This window comes from Apodemus sylvaticus, chromosome 17 (genome assembly GCF_947179515.1).
Source record: "Apodemus sylvaticus chromosome 17, mApoSyl1.1, whole genome shotgun sequence".
NCBI lineage: Eukaryota > Metazoa > Chordata > Mammalia > Rodentia > Muridae > Apodemus > Apodemus sylvaticus.
Window position 1 is genome coordinate 52,468,712 of NC_067488.1, and position 16,314 is coordinate 52,485,025.

General features: G+C 51.4%; 1 protein-coding gene across 2 annotated transcripts in view; it reads right to left on the reverse strand.

The window, feature by feature from the left end:
* Positions 1-4,454: 4,454 nt before the first annotated feature.
* Positions 4,455-16,314, reverse strand: part of Efcab6 (EF-hand calcium binding domain 6) — a 177,819-nt gene continuing 165,959 nt past the window's right edge. For both annotated transcript variants that reach the window (XM_052161364.1, XM_052161365.1), the window contains 5 exons: positions 10,048-10,287; positions 8,747-8,897; positions 8,422-8,606; positions 5,791-5,940; positions 4,455-4,892 (listed from right to left, as the gene is read on the reverse strand). In XM_052161364.1, coding sequence (XP_052017324.1) covers positions 4,770-4,892; positions 5,791-5,940; positions 8,422-8,606; positions 8,747-8,897; positions 10,048-10,287 — 849 coding nt within the window. In that variant the 3' untranslated portion in view covers positions 4,455-4,769. The remainder of the gene's footprint in view (positions 4,893-5,790; positions 5,941-8,421; positions 8,607-8,746; positions 8,898-10,047; positions 10,288-16,314) is intronic.

Consider the following 16,314-nt stretch of genomic DNA (forward strand, 5'->3'; position numbering starts at 1 on the left):
ACCTCCTTAGAGGAGGATGGTATGGGGGGTTGTGGAGGGGAGATCAGGAAGGTGGACAACATTTGAATAAATAAATAAATAACCAATTAGTAAAATATTAATAATAATAAAGGGGAAAAACCCTCAAGAGATATTCCTGCCTCTTCCTCCTGATTTAACCCTCCTAGGGTTAAAGGTGTGTACCATCACACTTGTCTCAATAATACAAATCTTAGGGGAAAAGCACAATTGGGAAGATAAGTCCACAATGCAGTCTTCTAACTGAGAAGGGCAGCACACCCCTGCCCTGATTTTGATCTGTGGTCTTGTATTACAGTGCTGCACAGTCTACCACTACCACTGCACAGGAGGACCTGTTGGGAATTTTAGGTTTATGTCTACCTGGCACGCTGGAGGGGGCTGTCACAAGTGATACTGTTTGAAAACTCCCATTGCAGTTGTGTATGCTAACTGGAGATGCCAGTGATCTCTAATGACCCGATGGCACACTGCCTGGTTCATTCTAGGGCCATTTTGGCTCTTAGGAGTGTCCTGGGCAGACAACCATTCTGTTCAACAATTCTTGTTAGTTTCCTCACTGTTTTGACTACTGAAAGACATGTGTGTGTGTGTGCGTGCAGCTACATGTATGTGCACAAGTGTGCCTGCATGTGTAGGGTACACATATATGTGCACGTGCATATGTGCATGCATGTAGACCAGAGCTCAGTCAGTCCCTGCTGTCTGATTTGTACTTCTTACATAAGTATACAGTATGTTTTTAGTGGTTGCTTTACCACTGATTCCTCAGGTCCTCATTGCTGAGACAGGACTCCACTGACCCTGAAGCTCACCGGGCAGGCTAGGCTGGCTTGCTGGTAAACCCCAGGGATTTACCCATCTCCACTTCCCCAGCACTGAGGGCCCAAGCACATGCCACCGAGCCTTGCTTTTTAATGTGGGCTAGGGAGCCCACACTCAGATCAAGCCTGTGTGGTGCTCCCTTTCCTGGCAGCTTGTCCTCCCCACTCACATATTTGATTCCATTTTGATCCCTGTTGACTGATTTCTACTTCTTACATAACTATACAGTATGTTTTTAGTGGTTGCTTTATGGTTCGCAGGGACATCTTAAAGCACCCTTGTCTGTCTGTAGACAATCTGCGTTGTCACTCACGGGAGCAGACCCTACCCTCTCAGCACAAGCTTGGCTCTTTGTCCTCATTCTTTGTGAAGCCATTGTTGTATCTGTTGCACTCAAACAAATACATGGCTACAAATTCTGAGACGTTACCTTTGAGGACAATCATAAGCACACAGGGTTTTCTTTTACTTTCAATTATTTCATTCCTGATGCCTTTCATTTCTTTGAGCCTCTGTGCACTGGCTGGTTTTTGTGTCTCAACACAAGCTAGAGTCATCAGAGAGGAAGGAGCCTCAATCGAGGAAATGCCTCCACAAGATCCAGCTGTAAGGCATTTTCTGAATCATAGTGATCAATGCAGGAGGGCCCAGCCCGTAGTGGGTGGAGTCATCCTGGCCTGGTGGTCCTGGGTTTTATAGGAAAGCAGGCTGAGCAAGCCCTGGGAAGCAAGCCAGGAAGCAGCGCTCCTCCATGACCTCTGCATCAGCTTCTGCCTCCAGGTTCCTGCCCTGTTTGAGTTCCTATTCTGGCTTCCTTTAATGATTAACAGTGATGTGGAAGTGTAACCCAAATAAACCCTTTCCTCCCCAACTTGCTTTTTGATCATGGTGTTTTGTCCCAGCAATAAAAACCCTAACTAGGACACTCTGTAACACTGTTTTAGAAAAACATCTGTCACCAACATCTGTCAAGACAGGGTCTCTACCGCACATGCTAGCCTTGAATTAATGACTTATCTCCTGAGTGCTGGGATTACAGGTGTGTGTCACTGTGCCCAGCTCCGGCCATTTAAGTTTTTGGTGTGTGTGTGGTGAATGTACATATTTCTGTGTGCATGTGTGCATGTAGATAGAGCTCAGAGGTCGATGTCAGGTGTCTTGCTCTCTGCTGTATGTATGCATGTATGCATGCATGTATATATGCGTGTATGTATGTATATGTGTACAAAGGTATGTATGTATATGTGTATGTATGTATATGTGTATATGTATGTATGTATGTATGTATATATGTATGTATTTTGAGAGTCACTTCCTGATCCTGGGCTTGCAGGTCATCTAGCCTGGCTGGCCAGCAGCTCCAGGGATCCTCCTCCTGCCTGCCTCCCCAGGGTTAGGATCACGGTAGTGCACCAGCATGGCTGGCTTTCACATGCCTGTGCAGCAAGCAATCTACCCACTGAGCCACAACCCCAGCTCCTTGCTTTTTTTTTTTGCGTATCCATCAAGCTGTATCCCTGCCTTGGTTGGGTCTTTAGTGAGCTGTGGTGTGTTGGCCCTCATCTTCTGCCATTGTGGTTTCTGGGGAGAGGCCTCAGCCATTGTTTAGCCAAGCACGCCCCTCTAGGTTCTCTTCCTCCACCCCCACCCCACCCTGATTTCCCATCCTGTAGCTCTGGCTTCCTATCACTTTCTACACTCTTATCCACGCTGCCCAGCACCCTACCCTTTCATTCCTCCTTGCTGATGATCTGCCTTTTTCACTGTGGTCTGTGTTTCCAGCATTTTCCTTGAGCACTTGATTTTCCTTCTGCCAGAGTTTCCTGTGTAGTCTTCTACTGTGTCTCTTTCTGTTGCAACAGGCACTCCTGCTGCCTCAACCTCCTGCAGTCTCCAAATCCATGTCGCATCTGAGGCTGATGCTGTCCCTGCAGACTGTGGCCTTTGGAGGGTCAGGTAATATTTTTGCTGAAAGCTGGGCTTGTGTGCCAAAGGGGCGTCCACTCTTTTCCATGCAGGGACAGGGGTGGGGGTGGGGGTGGGGTGAAGATTCTAGGCTTCATGGGCCACCTGCAGAGCTGCCTACCTCTCCTGTTGCCACACCCTCTTTCTCCCTCAGTTCCTGAACATTGGCAGAGTCCCAGCCACCAGAAGGTCAGGAGTTGGCTCTGGGCTCTGAGAAGGGAGAGGTATTAGAAACAGCAGGTTCTGAGTTCAAGGTTGTGTGAGAGTCAGTGTGGGGAAGATGAAGTGAGGTATAGGGTGGGAGGAAAGTCAAGGTCTAGGCACAGTTATGGGCATCCACAACCCCTCACCCGATCCTTCACACTGTGACATTCAATAGGTTACTCAAAAAAAAAAAATCGCAGGAACCCTATTGGTTTCTGGGGCTAGAATGACACCTACCAGATCTTCTAAGAGCCCAGTGTGAGTGACGGGCTGCACTGTGGCCCTGCTCACACAGGACCTACGACTGGCAGTGCCAGGAGCTAGGGATGTGGCCAAGAGAGCATGTCTCCCTGTGCCGTGAAGTCCAGCAGAGTGGATCCCCCGGCCCAAGCTACCCTGCCCCCCAGCTTGCAGGTTTGTTTTCTTCTCAAGAGGGGTCCAGAGGCCATTCCTCGTTAGACTGGAGATGTTTACCAAGTGTGGGTGGCAAAAGCAGTCACCATTCTCACCCTACCAGCTGGACTTGGTGCCCAGAGTTCCTGTGAAGAGGGGAGGGATGAGGGTGGCGATCACTCAGCAGCATGAGGATGTGCCCTGACTGCCTTCCTCAGGGCCCAGGGGAGGATCCCCAAGCAGTGGCCTTAGAGATAGACCTTGGAAGGAGTGTGGGACTCAGCGTTAGAGGGCAGGGACAGGGACGTTGTCCTCTATCTACTGCTGTATAAACACATGGACCAAAACCGATTTGGGGAGGAAAGGGTTTATTGTATCTTACAACTCTGAGGTCACACCCCAGCTCTGATGTCACACCTAGCTCTGAGGTCACACCCCAGCTCTGTGGTCACACCCCAGCTCTGTGGTCACACCCCAGCTCTGAGGTCACACCCCAGCTCTGAGGTCACACCCCAGCTCTGAGGTCACACCCAGCTCTGAGGTCACACCCCAGCTCTGTGGTCACACCCCAGCTCTGTGGTCACACCCCAGCTCTGAGGTCACACCCCAGCTCTGAGGTCACACCCCAGCACTGAGGTGGGAACAAGAGGGCAAGGACTGAAGCAGAGGCCACAGAGGAACACTGCCTACTAGCTTGCTCAGCCTGCTTTCTTATATGATTTAGGACCATCTGCCCCAGGGGTGGCAGTGCCCACGGTGGGCTGGAGCTGGGCCTTCCCACATCAATCATTAATCAAGAAAATGCTCTACAGACTTGTCAATCTGGTGGAGGAAGTTTCCCAGTTGAGGTTCCCCTGCCTCCAGATGACTCTAGCTTGTGCCAAGTTGACAAACTACTCAGAACAGACATGGCCATGGGGCTGCAGCTGTCCTCAGATCCAAGACAGAAGTGGGCATGCAGAGGCAGCCTTGGCCCTCGAATAATGGTGCAGGGGCTGTGGATAGGAGCGGGCGCCCTGCAGGCAGTCGTGAACAAACCCCCAAGAATCCCAAGTTTTAAAAACATTTTATTAGTCGTAGTTCTTTTAAAAGTCTCAAGAGTCATTCCCACAAAGACTATTTTATTTGCTCAAACTAATGAGTCAGAGCGCCCGAGGCCAGCGGCCGCCCTGTGGTCGCCTGGAGAGGCCTCAGTGAGGGTTAGAGCAGGAGCCTGCACGTCCTGGGAGGCTGGTGATGGGGTAGGGTTAGGTTCTGAAGCAGCTCTGGGGAGTTTCACTAAAGCCCTCCAAGGTCTGGTTTTACTAGTCTTGGGGACAGACCCTGATGCCCCATCTGTCCCCAGTGCTGCCCCGCCTGGATGCCTACTGCAGGAAGGCGCGCAGGAAGTCGTTGTAGGAGATCTTCGAAGAGAGCGACTTGTCATAGTACTCGAGCACGTGGAAGAACTCCTCCTCCGACAGGTTGATGCTGTATTGCCGCAGCACCTGGGGGCCAGGAGACCGGTGAGCAGTGGTGGCTTCAGGTCAACCCCTCCTCCATGCACAGGCTCAGGGCGTGGCGCGGCCCTGGCTGAGGATGCGAGGTGCCCACTGTTTCGTTCTTTCCTCCCAAGGGATGGGGCACACCTTTCTCTTATTATCGGGGATGAAGTGGAGGCTCCATGAGCCCCCTGGGACCATGAGGTGGGGAAGGAAGCTGGGTGCTGAGGGTGGCAGAACGGGGTCCCTGGCCCCACTGCTGGGCCAGCTGTGGAAGCCCCCACTCTAGACTTCTCCATGGAAAGAGAAATTGCCCCCACTCATGCCCATCTACCCCTCCCCCACCTCCGGCTCTGCTAGAGATGTTCCCATCTTATTGCCTTCTCTGCTTGCCTCACCCTGGGTCCCTGGGAAGGGGAAGAGAAACTGCCCCCTCCCCCGTGCTTGACCAACTAACACATCCCAGGGATGGTCCCAGGTGCATGTGCATGGGAAGCTGGAGCAGGGTATGAGTTGGGTTGTGGATGGGGAGCTGAGGGTGGCAGGCTTCAGAGTGAGCCAGGATTGGCTGGAGCCAAGTGGCACCACTCCAGTGTGCACTGTGGGGTGGAGTGGGGCTCCCTGTGTGGGAAGCCTATATCATGTATGCACTGTTGGGCTGTCCCAGGAGTCCCAGGACTCTGATGGGACCTGGATAGGGGGCTCTCAACACACACACACACACACACACACACACACACACACACACACCCTGGAAGTTTCCAGAAACCTTTACGAAGCTGTAGTGTGCAAGTAGGCCACAGCCTGCCTGGCCTTGTGGGCAGGTACAGGGTCCCTTTAGAGCTTCTGAGGCTACCAGCCTTTCATGCTTGCTATGCACTCCAGCTCACTAGCAGAGTCTCACCTTCCTAAAGTCAGCCACACTCAGGAGTCCTGTTCCATTCACGTCATAGGTCTTGAAAGTGCGCCGCATGGGCCTCCAGCAGTGAACGATCTTAGGCTGGATCCGTAGCAAGGCTGAGTAAAAGGACGGTGTCTCCACACCAGCTTCTTTCTAAAGCCAAGATGGAGATGGGGCATGCAAAGTGGAGCGGAGACACTGCGCACTGCCGCCTCAGCCAGAGCCTGGCTCTGCTCTGCCTCCCTGTAAGGAAGGCTGTTCAGACCTAGCACCTCAGGGATGCCGAGTTCCCTCCCACAGCCTGGGGAGCAGGGTGTCGGGGGTGGGGGACAGCTTCCTATCTCCAGTTCTCAGGTGGGAACCTTGAGGCTGAGAAAGGGGACCTGATCCCAGCTCTGGTTCAGCCACAGCTGGTCCCATTTGCAAGAACAGGTCTGTGTGAACAGTAGGCCAACTTCAAAGCCATACAGAGGTAAGAGTGACTGAGCCTTCTAGTAGGTTGTTAGGATCAAAGGTACTTGAAAAGCCACAGTGTACAAATGCATGTGGCAGCGAGAAGTCTCACAACACTGCTTATTCCTTTGGGTGCTACGGGATGAAGACAGGATGTCGGAGGGCTCTAGCCCCAACACATGTCTGCATATCACAGAGGTGAATTACAGGCAACAGTGTGAAACAAGTCACAGGAAGAAGGCTTAGTTGCGACATGGTGCTACCTCAAACAGACTAGCGAGGTGAAATGGCTTTCAGTTTATATCTCACTCAGCACCGGGGACAGAAACACCCACGTGATCTCAAGCTTTGCAAGCTGTCAGTCTGCCCACCTGCCAGGGCCCTGTGGAACCTGGCCCACCCACGCCGGTGCCAACTCAGCCAACCCTGCCACTGCCTGTGCCCCGAGCTGCCTCCCATGACATGTCTACCCCTGCTGTCCAAGATGTAGTTGAGGGACAGCTGGGACAGGGGAATCCAGTGAGTATGTTCCGGGATAGCTGGCAAAGAACCCCGTCTCCTTGTGCCAACCCCCCCCCAATATGGCCCTCCAGACTCTCTCGGGAGGGGGAGAGATCTGAGGCTCCCTCTGCTCTGGACAGTGCGTCAAAAGAGGCATCAGTGGCCTCTTCCTCACAGGGACTCTTCATCTGCTCCTCACAGACCATTCTAGCTTGTTTCTAGAAGGGGAAACTGATACCAGAGGAGCAGAACCAGACTAGGGAGAGAATTTGCCAAGCGACTCCAAGGAGGACTGGGGTAGCCTCTCCTACCGATAGGGCTGGGCTAGCTCCTGGTACACTTGGCTTTGCCTCTGCCTGCCTCCTGTGGGTAAGCAGCAGCCGGTGCTGGATCTCGCCAGAACTTCCTGTCTGTGCCTTCCTGCGTGGGTTTTAGGATGGCCCTCTTGCTCCAGTCCCTCTAATAGCTGCCCAGGAGCTGGGTGGGTGGAAGGGATGGGGTTATTAGCCTCTGCTGAGCTATAAGGAGATTGGAACTGGATTTGCTCGCTCCTGGGCCTCCTGTGAGCCTCTCAAGGAGGCTCCCCACTCTCCTGCTGAGTGCGGTTCCCAGCCAAGCTGCGCTCAGATCTCGGTCAGACAAACTTGACTCTGCATTACAGACATGACAGAGCAGGAGCATAGAGCACACTTTGTAGCGTCAGGCTCTGGAGAAGTTTGAGCAGGGTGAGGGTATGAAAGCAAGCTAGGGTGGGGCTGGGTGGGTGGGGGGTCTCTGTGACTATCGCAGAGCTGAGGGTGAAAGAGGAGACCAGGGCTGTCCCCCTGCTTGGGCCCTGGTGTCTGCCAGGTCCTTTGAGGCCACAGTTAAGCATGGGTGGGGAGGCGGGAGGTTGCCAGGGAGTTTCAGGCAAGCCTGGGTTATACAGTAAGACTTCGTTGCAGAACGCTTCAGTCTACCAACCGGGAGAGAGAAAAGACAAGTATAAAGAATGAGAGGAAGGCAGGAAGAACCACCACAGAGGGGGAGTGTGGGGGTAGGGTGGAGTGAGATAGAGAGCTGTTCAAGCCACACCCACAGTCAAGGCCCCACCCACACTCTGCCCAGGCCCCACTCCAGGCTGTACACTGGCAGACAAGTTCTGAAGGTTTAGTCAGGCTCTGGGCCCTTGGCCCCCACATGCCTACTTTGCCCTTTTCAACCCTCAGGGCACCATGTGAGAGGAAGCACTGCCCACTCTGGTCAGTCCAGTGTTGCCAGGACTGTGGGCGGGTGTCTTCCATCAAAAGACTATTAGGCCCCAGGCTGTATCTCCAGAGCCTGACCCCAGAGTCCCAGAGGCAGAAGCCTTCTTTCCGGTACTTTAAGGAAATTAAGCTCCTGAGTCATTTTAACATCCACAGTTAGACCTGTCCCTCAAGTTGCATCTTTTGCCCCCTTTACCCTACCCTATCTGCAGGCACACACCTTGACACACTACCCTAACTGACCTGGTTGGTAGCCACCTTCCCCTGTCCTGATCTTCCGGAAGGAAAGCCCAAGGCCTTGAAAGCCAGAGATCCAAGGAGTCAGGCTCTGACCAGCAGCGCTTGGGGATCCTGGCTGTCCAAGTTCCCCTGTGCTGCCGAGAGAAGGTTGCTGGGTTCAGGCCAACCTTGGGCTCTGGGCTGGCACACCTACCATCTTGTCTGCATTCTGGATCCTCATCCTCCGCATCAGAGAGGTCTCCTTGGCCTTCAGCAGCAGGACGCAGCTCTGGATGAAGTCGCAGTAGGCGAACTTGCCGTTGTTCTTGAGGTCGTACTTGACGATGAGCTGCTGGCTCTCTTCCCTGCTGATATCCAGCTTGAACTTCTCCACGAGCGCTGAGGGAGGGACGAGCAGCACAGTGGGTAGGGATGCTCGGGTTTTTCTTTCTCTCACTTAGCGGCCTGCCCGGCTCCACCCCTAAACACTCGCAGGTCCCCCACCCCAGCCCCGCCTCCCCGGGGGCGGGGCCACGAACCCAGGAACTCTGCTGCCGAGATGCTCCCCTGCTTGTCCGTGTCTTTCTCCTTACAATCCCTCAGCAGCTCCCGCCAGCAGCCCTGGATCTGTTTGCGGAGCCTGCTCTCGATGGGTTCACAGTTCTGTAGGGGTGGGGTGCCCACTGGGGTCTGTGGGGAGGGACAGAAGCATTCTTTTTAACTGGAGGGTCTCATGGGAGCTGTGGAGGGAACCACAGGGAGGGCTTGGGATCTGCAGGTCAGCTGTGCAGGTGGCAGGAAGGGAGGTAGGCTTACTTCCTCTAGTGGGCCATCTCAAGCCAACACTTAATAATCGACTTTGGAACTATGTAGCCATGTTTTAGAGGATAGCCCTTCTCCTTGCCCTTCCTAACTTCCAGAATTCCCCACACTCCTTGGCTTGGGGTCTCCCTCAAGGCCAGCCTTTCTCAGGGGTCTCTCCTTAACACTATACTCATGTCCCCCAAATTTCCTGTTTAAAGCCTTTGGCCATCTCTCTGTCCAGATCTCCACTGACCAGGGGCCTAATCCTCCTCAGTGTGGGGAGACTAGCAGGTGGCTATTTCTTTTTTTTGGGGGGGGGGTTGGATTTGGTTTTTTCGAGACAGGGTTTCTCTGTGTAGACCAGGCTGGCCTTGAACTCAGAAACCAGCCTGCCTCTGCCTCCCAGAGTGCTGGGATTGCGTGTGCCACCACCGCCCGGCAGGTGGCTATTTCTAAGGTGCTTCGGACATGTTCTACGCCACCTCTGATTTCCCAGAAGACCACAGTCACTATCACTCTGAGATCGGTGACAACATACCAGGACCTCTGTCCAGTTTTGAGCTACACCAAACACCCAAGTGCATAGTAGGTACACAGGAGACAGTGCTGATGGTTCAGTGTGCAGTTTAGCGCTCTACGTCAAACTGAGGCCTGAGGCCCAGGAAGACACCAGAGGCCTCAGCTGGGTCAAGTGTAAAAACTGGGAATACATTCATCTGTGAGGGTGGAGCCCAAGCTCAGGAGACTGTCCTTGTCAGAGAAGGGCTTCCTGCCCAGGCCCCTTACCTCTGTCTCCTCCTCCTTTCCTTCTGGCCCCTCCCCAACCCTTCCTCAAACTACTAGCCTCCCTTTCTGGAAACTGACCCTGGAGCACCCCCTCACCCTCCTCAGGCTCATGAGTCCAGTTTCTCCATCACCTGCAGCCTGTCAGGAGAAACACTGTTCCCTGCCCCCCCCCCCCCCCCCCACCACCACTACCATGTGCACAGACCTGCCTGGAGGTGACATGGGGGCACTTGTCAGGATGGGCACTCACACAGGGGTGGCTCCGTGATTTTAACCCCGCTCTGGGGTCCCGAGGAGAGCAGAGGGTGGACCTGGTCCCTTGGGAGACCTCAGGGGCGCTGCTTCCCCGCTGGGCAACGGTCGATTCTCCAGAGTCGCCGGCGGCCATGGGCGGCGAGGGCGCCCTCTCGGTGCTCAGCTTGTTGAGGAAGTCCTGGTACTTGAGCCTCCCCTTGGCGTTGACAGGCATCTCGCTCCACAGTCTGTCAAACTAATGGCAGGCAAGTCAGTCCCACCCCAGGGAGTGTGGACCGGGCCAGCGTCTCGGGAGTCCTGGAGAAGTGGGGTCACAGGTGAGAGGAGGTGACTGCAGACCAGGAATAATGACAACTTTAAAAATAAATAAATAAAGGAAAAGAAATCCATTTGGTCTCTCAGGATAGATGCCTCCGGAAGACTGGGGGCGGGGGGGGGGGGGGAGGCAAGACAAGAAGATTATTCATGGCTTCCGCAGGACATTTTTTAATTGAATTGGGTCCTCAGTGAGCAGTTTAAGGCCATTAAATCTTGTGATTAGTCACAGTGACCGAGCTGTGGTGCATAAAAACATTTTAGGAGAAAATGCAAATCAAACCAGGGCCCGCCTTGGTCCCAGGGAAGCTGTGGTCTCTCACTTCTCAGCCGTCTCTGAGACACCTGAGTCACAGTGGCTCACAGGTGGCACCAGCCTTCACATCCGTGCATTGGGAAACTGGGGAGGGGCTTTATGGCTTTGCATGGTGGCCGGCTGGTGCCACAGACCCTATCAAAACTACACACCACAGCATGGGACCAGGTGACGAGAGGCCTCCCACGAGTGGCTTTGATTACAGGGCCTTAGGGCTCTCACCCCTGAACCCACCCAACCTGAAAAAATCCCCAGCTGATAGAGTCAGCCTCCAGAGGGACAGAGGCCAGTAGGCTGGGGACAGTTTCCTGCTCCCCTTGTCTTCTAGAGGCCTCCAGAAACTTAGTTTGCTCCTGAGTCCCTCTTGGGTTTTTCCACAGCAAATGACTTAAAGTGAACATCTCTTGGGCTCTGCTTGGCCAACTGCTTGTTAGCTGCCACACCAGCCTACTCTTGGGTCAGAAAGGTAGGTGCTTCCCTGGAATTGGTGTTAGGGCACCTTTAGGTCTGCACCACCCTGATGTGTGTGTGTGTGTGCGCGTGTGCGCGCGCGCGCGCGTGCTCAGGCAGGCAGCTGCCACGTGTGGGATTTACTAATGGGGGCTTGCTCATACCAAGAGTCTTCCCAGAGGGTGGCGTCTGGAGCTGAGAGGATTTGCAAGCCATTGAGAAAATTAAAAACAACCCGTGATGGGTAATAAGACTCCACACAGTTGATGAGCTTAGAGGTAGACCAGCCCAGGGCTTTCCCCAGCTCCAGCAAGCAGAATTCCTCAGGGAGTCTGCTAAACCCTGCCCACAGAGCTCTGATTCAACCTCAGAACCTACAGGAAGATTGAAAAAGAGTATATTGAAAATGTGCAAGATTCTGCTAAAAAGCGAATCAAGAGGGATAGCTCCCACCCCAGAGACTAAAGGGTGCCCAGTGTTCCAGCAAGTAGCCTCTGCTTCACTCCAGGCTAACCCTGGTCTCCAGACCCCGCCAGCATCTTTTAGAAGCTGCGAGTCTCACAGTGTCCGTCCATCTTGCCACCACATAGACACAGCCTCCATCTGCCAGCTGGGATGATCACTCTCCTGAGCCTCTTAGCCTCAGGCCTCTCTTCTGCCTCTGAGTCCTGACTCTTCCATGGAGTTCTGAGGAACTCTCTCTGTCCTCACAAAACCCACATCCTCAAGCTCCCTCTGGTCCCAGCTCTGATTGAAGCTGCTTCTGAGGCTGAGGAAAGTCTCTGAACTCCCACGGCTCCTGTGTGTCAGGTGCAGAGGTGGCCTGCTCCTCTGTTTGGGAGGCCTTTCAGCATGGGTACTATGTCTCCCAGGCTCTGGTTTCACTTCTCAGCGTGGATACTATGTCTCTCAGGCTCTGGTTTCTCTTAGAACATTATCTTTCTAAAAATGGCAAAATAAAGGCATGTTTATATAAAAACTCACCATGTTTTCTGCTGTCATCTTTGACCAATGCATTCCAAAAGACAAGGTCCCTGTAAACCCCAACTCTTTGTTCTTAATGTGGCTTCTATTGCTGTGCTAAAACACCATGACCACTCTTCATTGCTGAGCTGTGTTAGCTGCTCAGAGGGCTGCTCCCAAAGGCAGCATGACTGAGTGTGATGGCCCTGGAATCCTATCTCCAGTGTTCTCTCTGCCCGTCCTGTTTCCAGACTCTCCTTGCACCGCCTGCATGCTCCCCTGCCCTTTGTTCTGCTGTGTCCCTCACCTGACCCTCAGGTGCTCACCCCCACCTCTCCCTGCACCATGAGCTCTCCCTGCAAAGTTGACTCCATAACTAAATGCAACAACAGGCTAACAGTGCCCAGGAAAACTCAGCCTAGCAATGGCTTTCAGAGAAACAAGGTCACCACATATATGAAGGAGTAAGTTGCCATGGACAAGCCAAGGCTGACTGTGCCTTCAGATAGATGTCACATAGCAGATGGCAGAGATCAGTGGCCATAACTGCAACCTGAAGAGCAGCAGCAGAAACCAAAAGAGAGCCGAGTGGAAAATTGTGAACAGTCACTTCATCTTTGAAAAATTAATTTTTACCCATTAAACATTATCTTTCTAAAAATGGCAAAATAAAGGCATGTTTATATAAAAACTGAATTTATCATTTAAGATCACAAAGGCCACACTAAGAAGGAGGAGGAGGAGGAGAAAGAGGAGGTGGTGGAGAAGGAGAAGGAGAAGAAGAAGAAATATGAGCAGAAGAAAGGCCTCAGATGGAATAGGTAAAGAAAGCAACACTGAACAAACACCAATGGACTCAGTGAACCATGGGTTTTTAATTTGTAGAGAAAAATCACAAGAGAAAGATAAAATACTAATAACAGTAACATGAAATCCAAGGAGCCCATTGAGTCACAGCAACTCAGCATCCTCACAAACCAGAGAACAAGGGAACCTGTTTTAAAAAGTGGGAAAACTTAAGGGCAACAGCTAGTTATTGACTAAGAAAGTATGTAATTTTTGACAACTATATTAGAACAGCTATTTTTAAAAGCTCAATCCAAATTAAGTCAAGAAATTACATTTTTCAAATATAAAGGAAATGAGCATGAGCACAGTGGGAAGCTGGGTTCTGTTGATAACAGAAGTAAATGGAGACAACAGCAACAACAATAAATGTAAATGTGCCAAACACTCTGTGTAAAAAGGCAGGGATCACTAGAGAGGATGCTTAAGAATCCATTTGTGTGCTGCTCATAAAGCAGGCACACAAAAATGTCAGGCATGTAAAAGATTTGAAGAAATTTAAATAGATAAACCAAACAGACTTTAAATGAAAGGAAAGCTCAGAGACCATGCTATTATCACATTAAATAGACTTTAAGATTAAGAACAATTTTCTTTGGACTTGATACATCTAACACTGAGTTGCAAGTATCCGCATTTTTTAGCTGTTGATGGGCCAAGCTAACTGAGACAATACTCTTAGCTGAGGCTAAAAGTAACAGCTGGTTTCAATCAGCAGGTGTAGAATGCTTCATAATGCTCCATTCAACACATACCATCTAGCTACAAATGACACATTTAGAAAGAATGACCACACATCCAATCTCAGATAATTCTAATAACTGATAAGATCCAGTACCATTCTCTAATTAAAATCATGTTCATTTATAAGTTAATAACTCTTTAAAAACACATTCATTCAGGAACAAAAAAAAAAAAAAAAAAGCCACCCGTATTTCTAAATCAAAGGACACAACATGGGAATAAGAGACTAGGAGCTCCATTATAATTTTACAACTATGTATCAAAATTTGGATGCAGCTAAAGTAGTAATTAGACAGAAATGTACAGTTTTAAATGCCTATTATGGAAGGAAGAGCAGCTGAAATTCAAAGCCTGCGTCCAACCTATGCCAAGGCAAAGAGAACAAGGAGAGCGAGCTGCAATACAGTAGAAAGCCAGCAGCAGCAAGCTGAGAGCTGGTCCTCGGGAGAGATGGAGAGAATGCAGGCAGGGCTGCCGTGTGAGGCTGGGGGAGACCGCGTGCAGTGTGCTCCAGCTGGGCGGCACACGTGGCGAGAACTCACTGAGGAGCGAGCAGACACAGATGTAAGTCAGTGTATGCCAATCCAAGAATCGAAAAGTGGACAAGCTCCTGTCATAAGCGTAAGCTACCAAAACAGATGAACCGGAGTAGCCCCATAACCGGCAGAGAAACACGCTGGCAAATTGAAGGCTTCCATTATGGACATTTTTACTTTGCTTTCAGGAAGCTGGTGGCCCAGTTCTGCCCAGGCCCCACAAACAAAACAAGAAAGTGCACAGCCCAAGACTCCTCCACCTACACAGCTGTGGTGCTGTTGATTCACAGAAGACATGGACAACACAAGAAAGTACAGACTGAAGTCACAGACATTGACACAAATTGTCACCAAAATGCCTACCTGTCATAGATTCCAGCATGGTAGAACTTTGTTTTTAATTTTAAAGAGAAGGAAAGCAAGGCAGGGGGCGGGGAGAAGAAGGGGGGAGTGTAGACGTTTGTAGGTACACATATGGGAGCCTGCCATGGTTAGAGTAAGACTGGCTTCTTTGAATCTGACATTTACAAGCAGTTGTGAGCCACCATTTTGGTGGATCAGAACCCAACTCAGGTCCTCTGCAAGCTCAGTCAGTGTCCCTAACCACTAACCACTGAGCCATCTCTACAACCAAGGAAACAATTTCAACACACCCTGACCAAACTGTGCTCACCACGGGAGTGTATGTTTGCGTTACTATCATAAAGCCTATCAGCATGGCTCGCCGAAGTGAGAAATTGAATGGGAAGAGCTAGATGTCTATCTTGGTACATGTGTACATGTAGGGTGAGCATTCGGGACAGCCAGGACCCACCCATGGTTGCTCGGTTTTAGAAAGGAAAAAAATATGACAGAGAAGAGTTGATCAGGAGCCCCTGGCATTTGATATACGAAGGAATCTCTAAAGCATTCATGGCTAGAACAGGGAACACCGCTGTTCTGTCTGCTGCCACAGCCCTGGTTAACAGGACTGTGGCATCTGGGCATTGTTACAAATCAAGAAAAAAACAAAAACAAAAACAAAAACAAAAAACAAGAGGCCTATAGGCTGAAAGGTCACCTGCCTGCTACTCAGAACTGGCCCAAGGTACCAGCCATAGTTGGCAAGTGATAACAATGGCCAAATTTAGCAAAGTAGTTATGACGACAGCTAACAAAACTTAACTGAAGGGATGAAGTTACAAGTGTTTTCTTATGATCAAACCAAATGGGTGTTGAGGACACAGCAGAAGTCCCAAACAACAAGAGAGCAAAATGTTACAGGGACAGTCACAGAAAGGGGGAGAGGCCGGTCAGTGGACAGGAAGCTCAGTTGGTGCAATCCAATAAAGTGTGGCAGCTTCCCCTCCCCCACACCCGTGGAGACAGGGGCTCATGAAGCCCACACTGTCAGGGAGCTTGTGGTTCTCCTGCCTCAGTTCTGGTCTTACAGGCATGCATCACCAGACTTCCAGGGGAGCCAATGTAACGGCACTGAAACACCAGACAGCTTTGCTCCCGGGTTGCAGGCACTCCCGGCTGGACAGAGCACAGAGACCCAGGTGCTGGTCATTTACGGTCTGGTGGAGCAGAGCGGAGTTAGAGCTGACCCCCGTGAAAGGATGGCTGATAAGACATCGCTGACACTGAGGATGAAGGAGGGCCACAGAGTCCCCAGCGCCCAGGGGACCCACTTCACACAGGTGGACAAACAGGTGCTGCCTGCATGACAAGAATAGAAAACAGACGCTCCAAAACCTTCAGGAGAGGATCAGCTGGTGTTCCTGTAACCTTGGGCAAGGTGAGGATGGCTACGCCCAGAGTGGAGCCAAGAACGAGCTGCAAATGCAGGTTCCTCCCAGCTGCAGGGGCGTTGTAGAAAAGGGGACACACACACTCTTCATGAGCCCTGCTCCTCTGGCCTCCATGCCCCTCCTCTACTGGAATAATTAATCTTGACTGTCAACTAGACAGGGTCTAGAATCACATAGGAGATGAGCCTTTATGCATATTTGTATGGTGCATTCTGGATTAGACTAATTAAGGTGGAAGACACACCCCAAGTGTGAGCAGGACCATCCAGTGGGCTGCAGCCCTGGGCTGAATAAAAGGT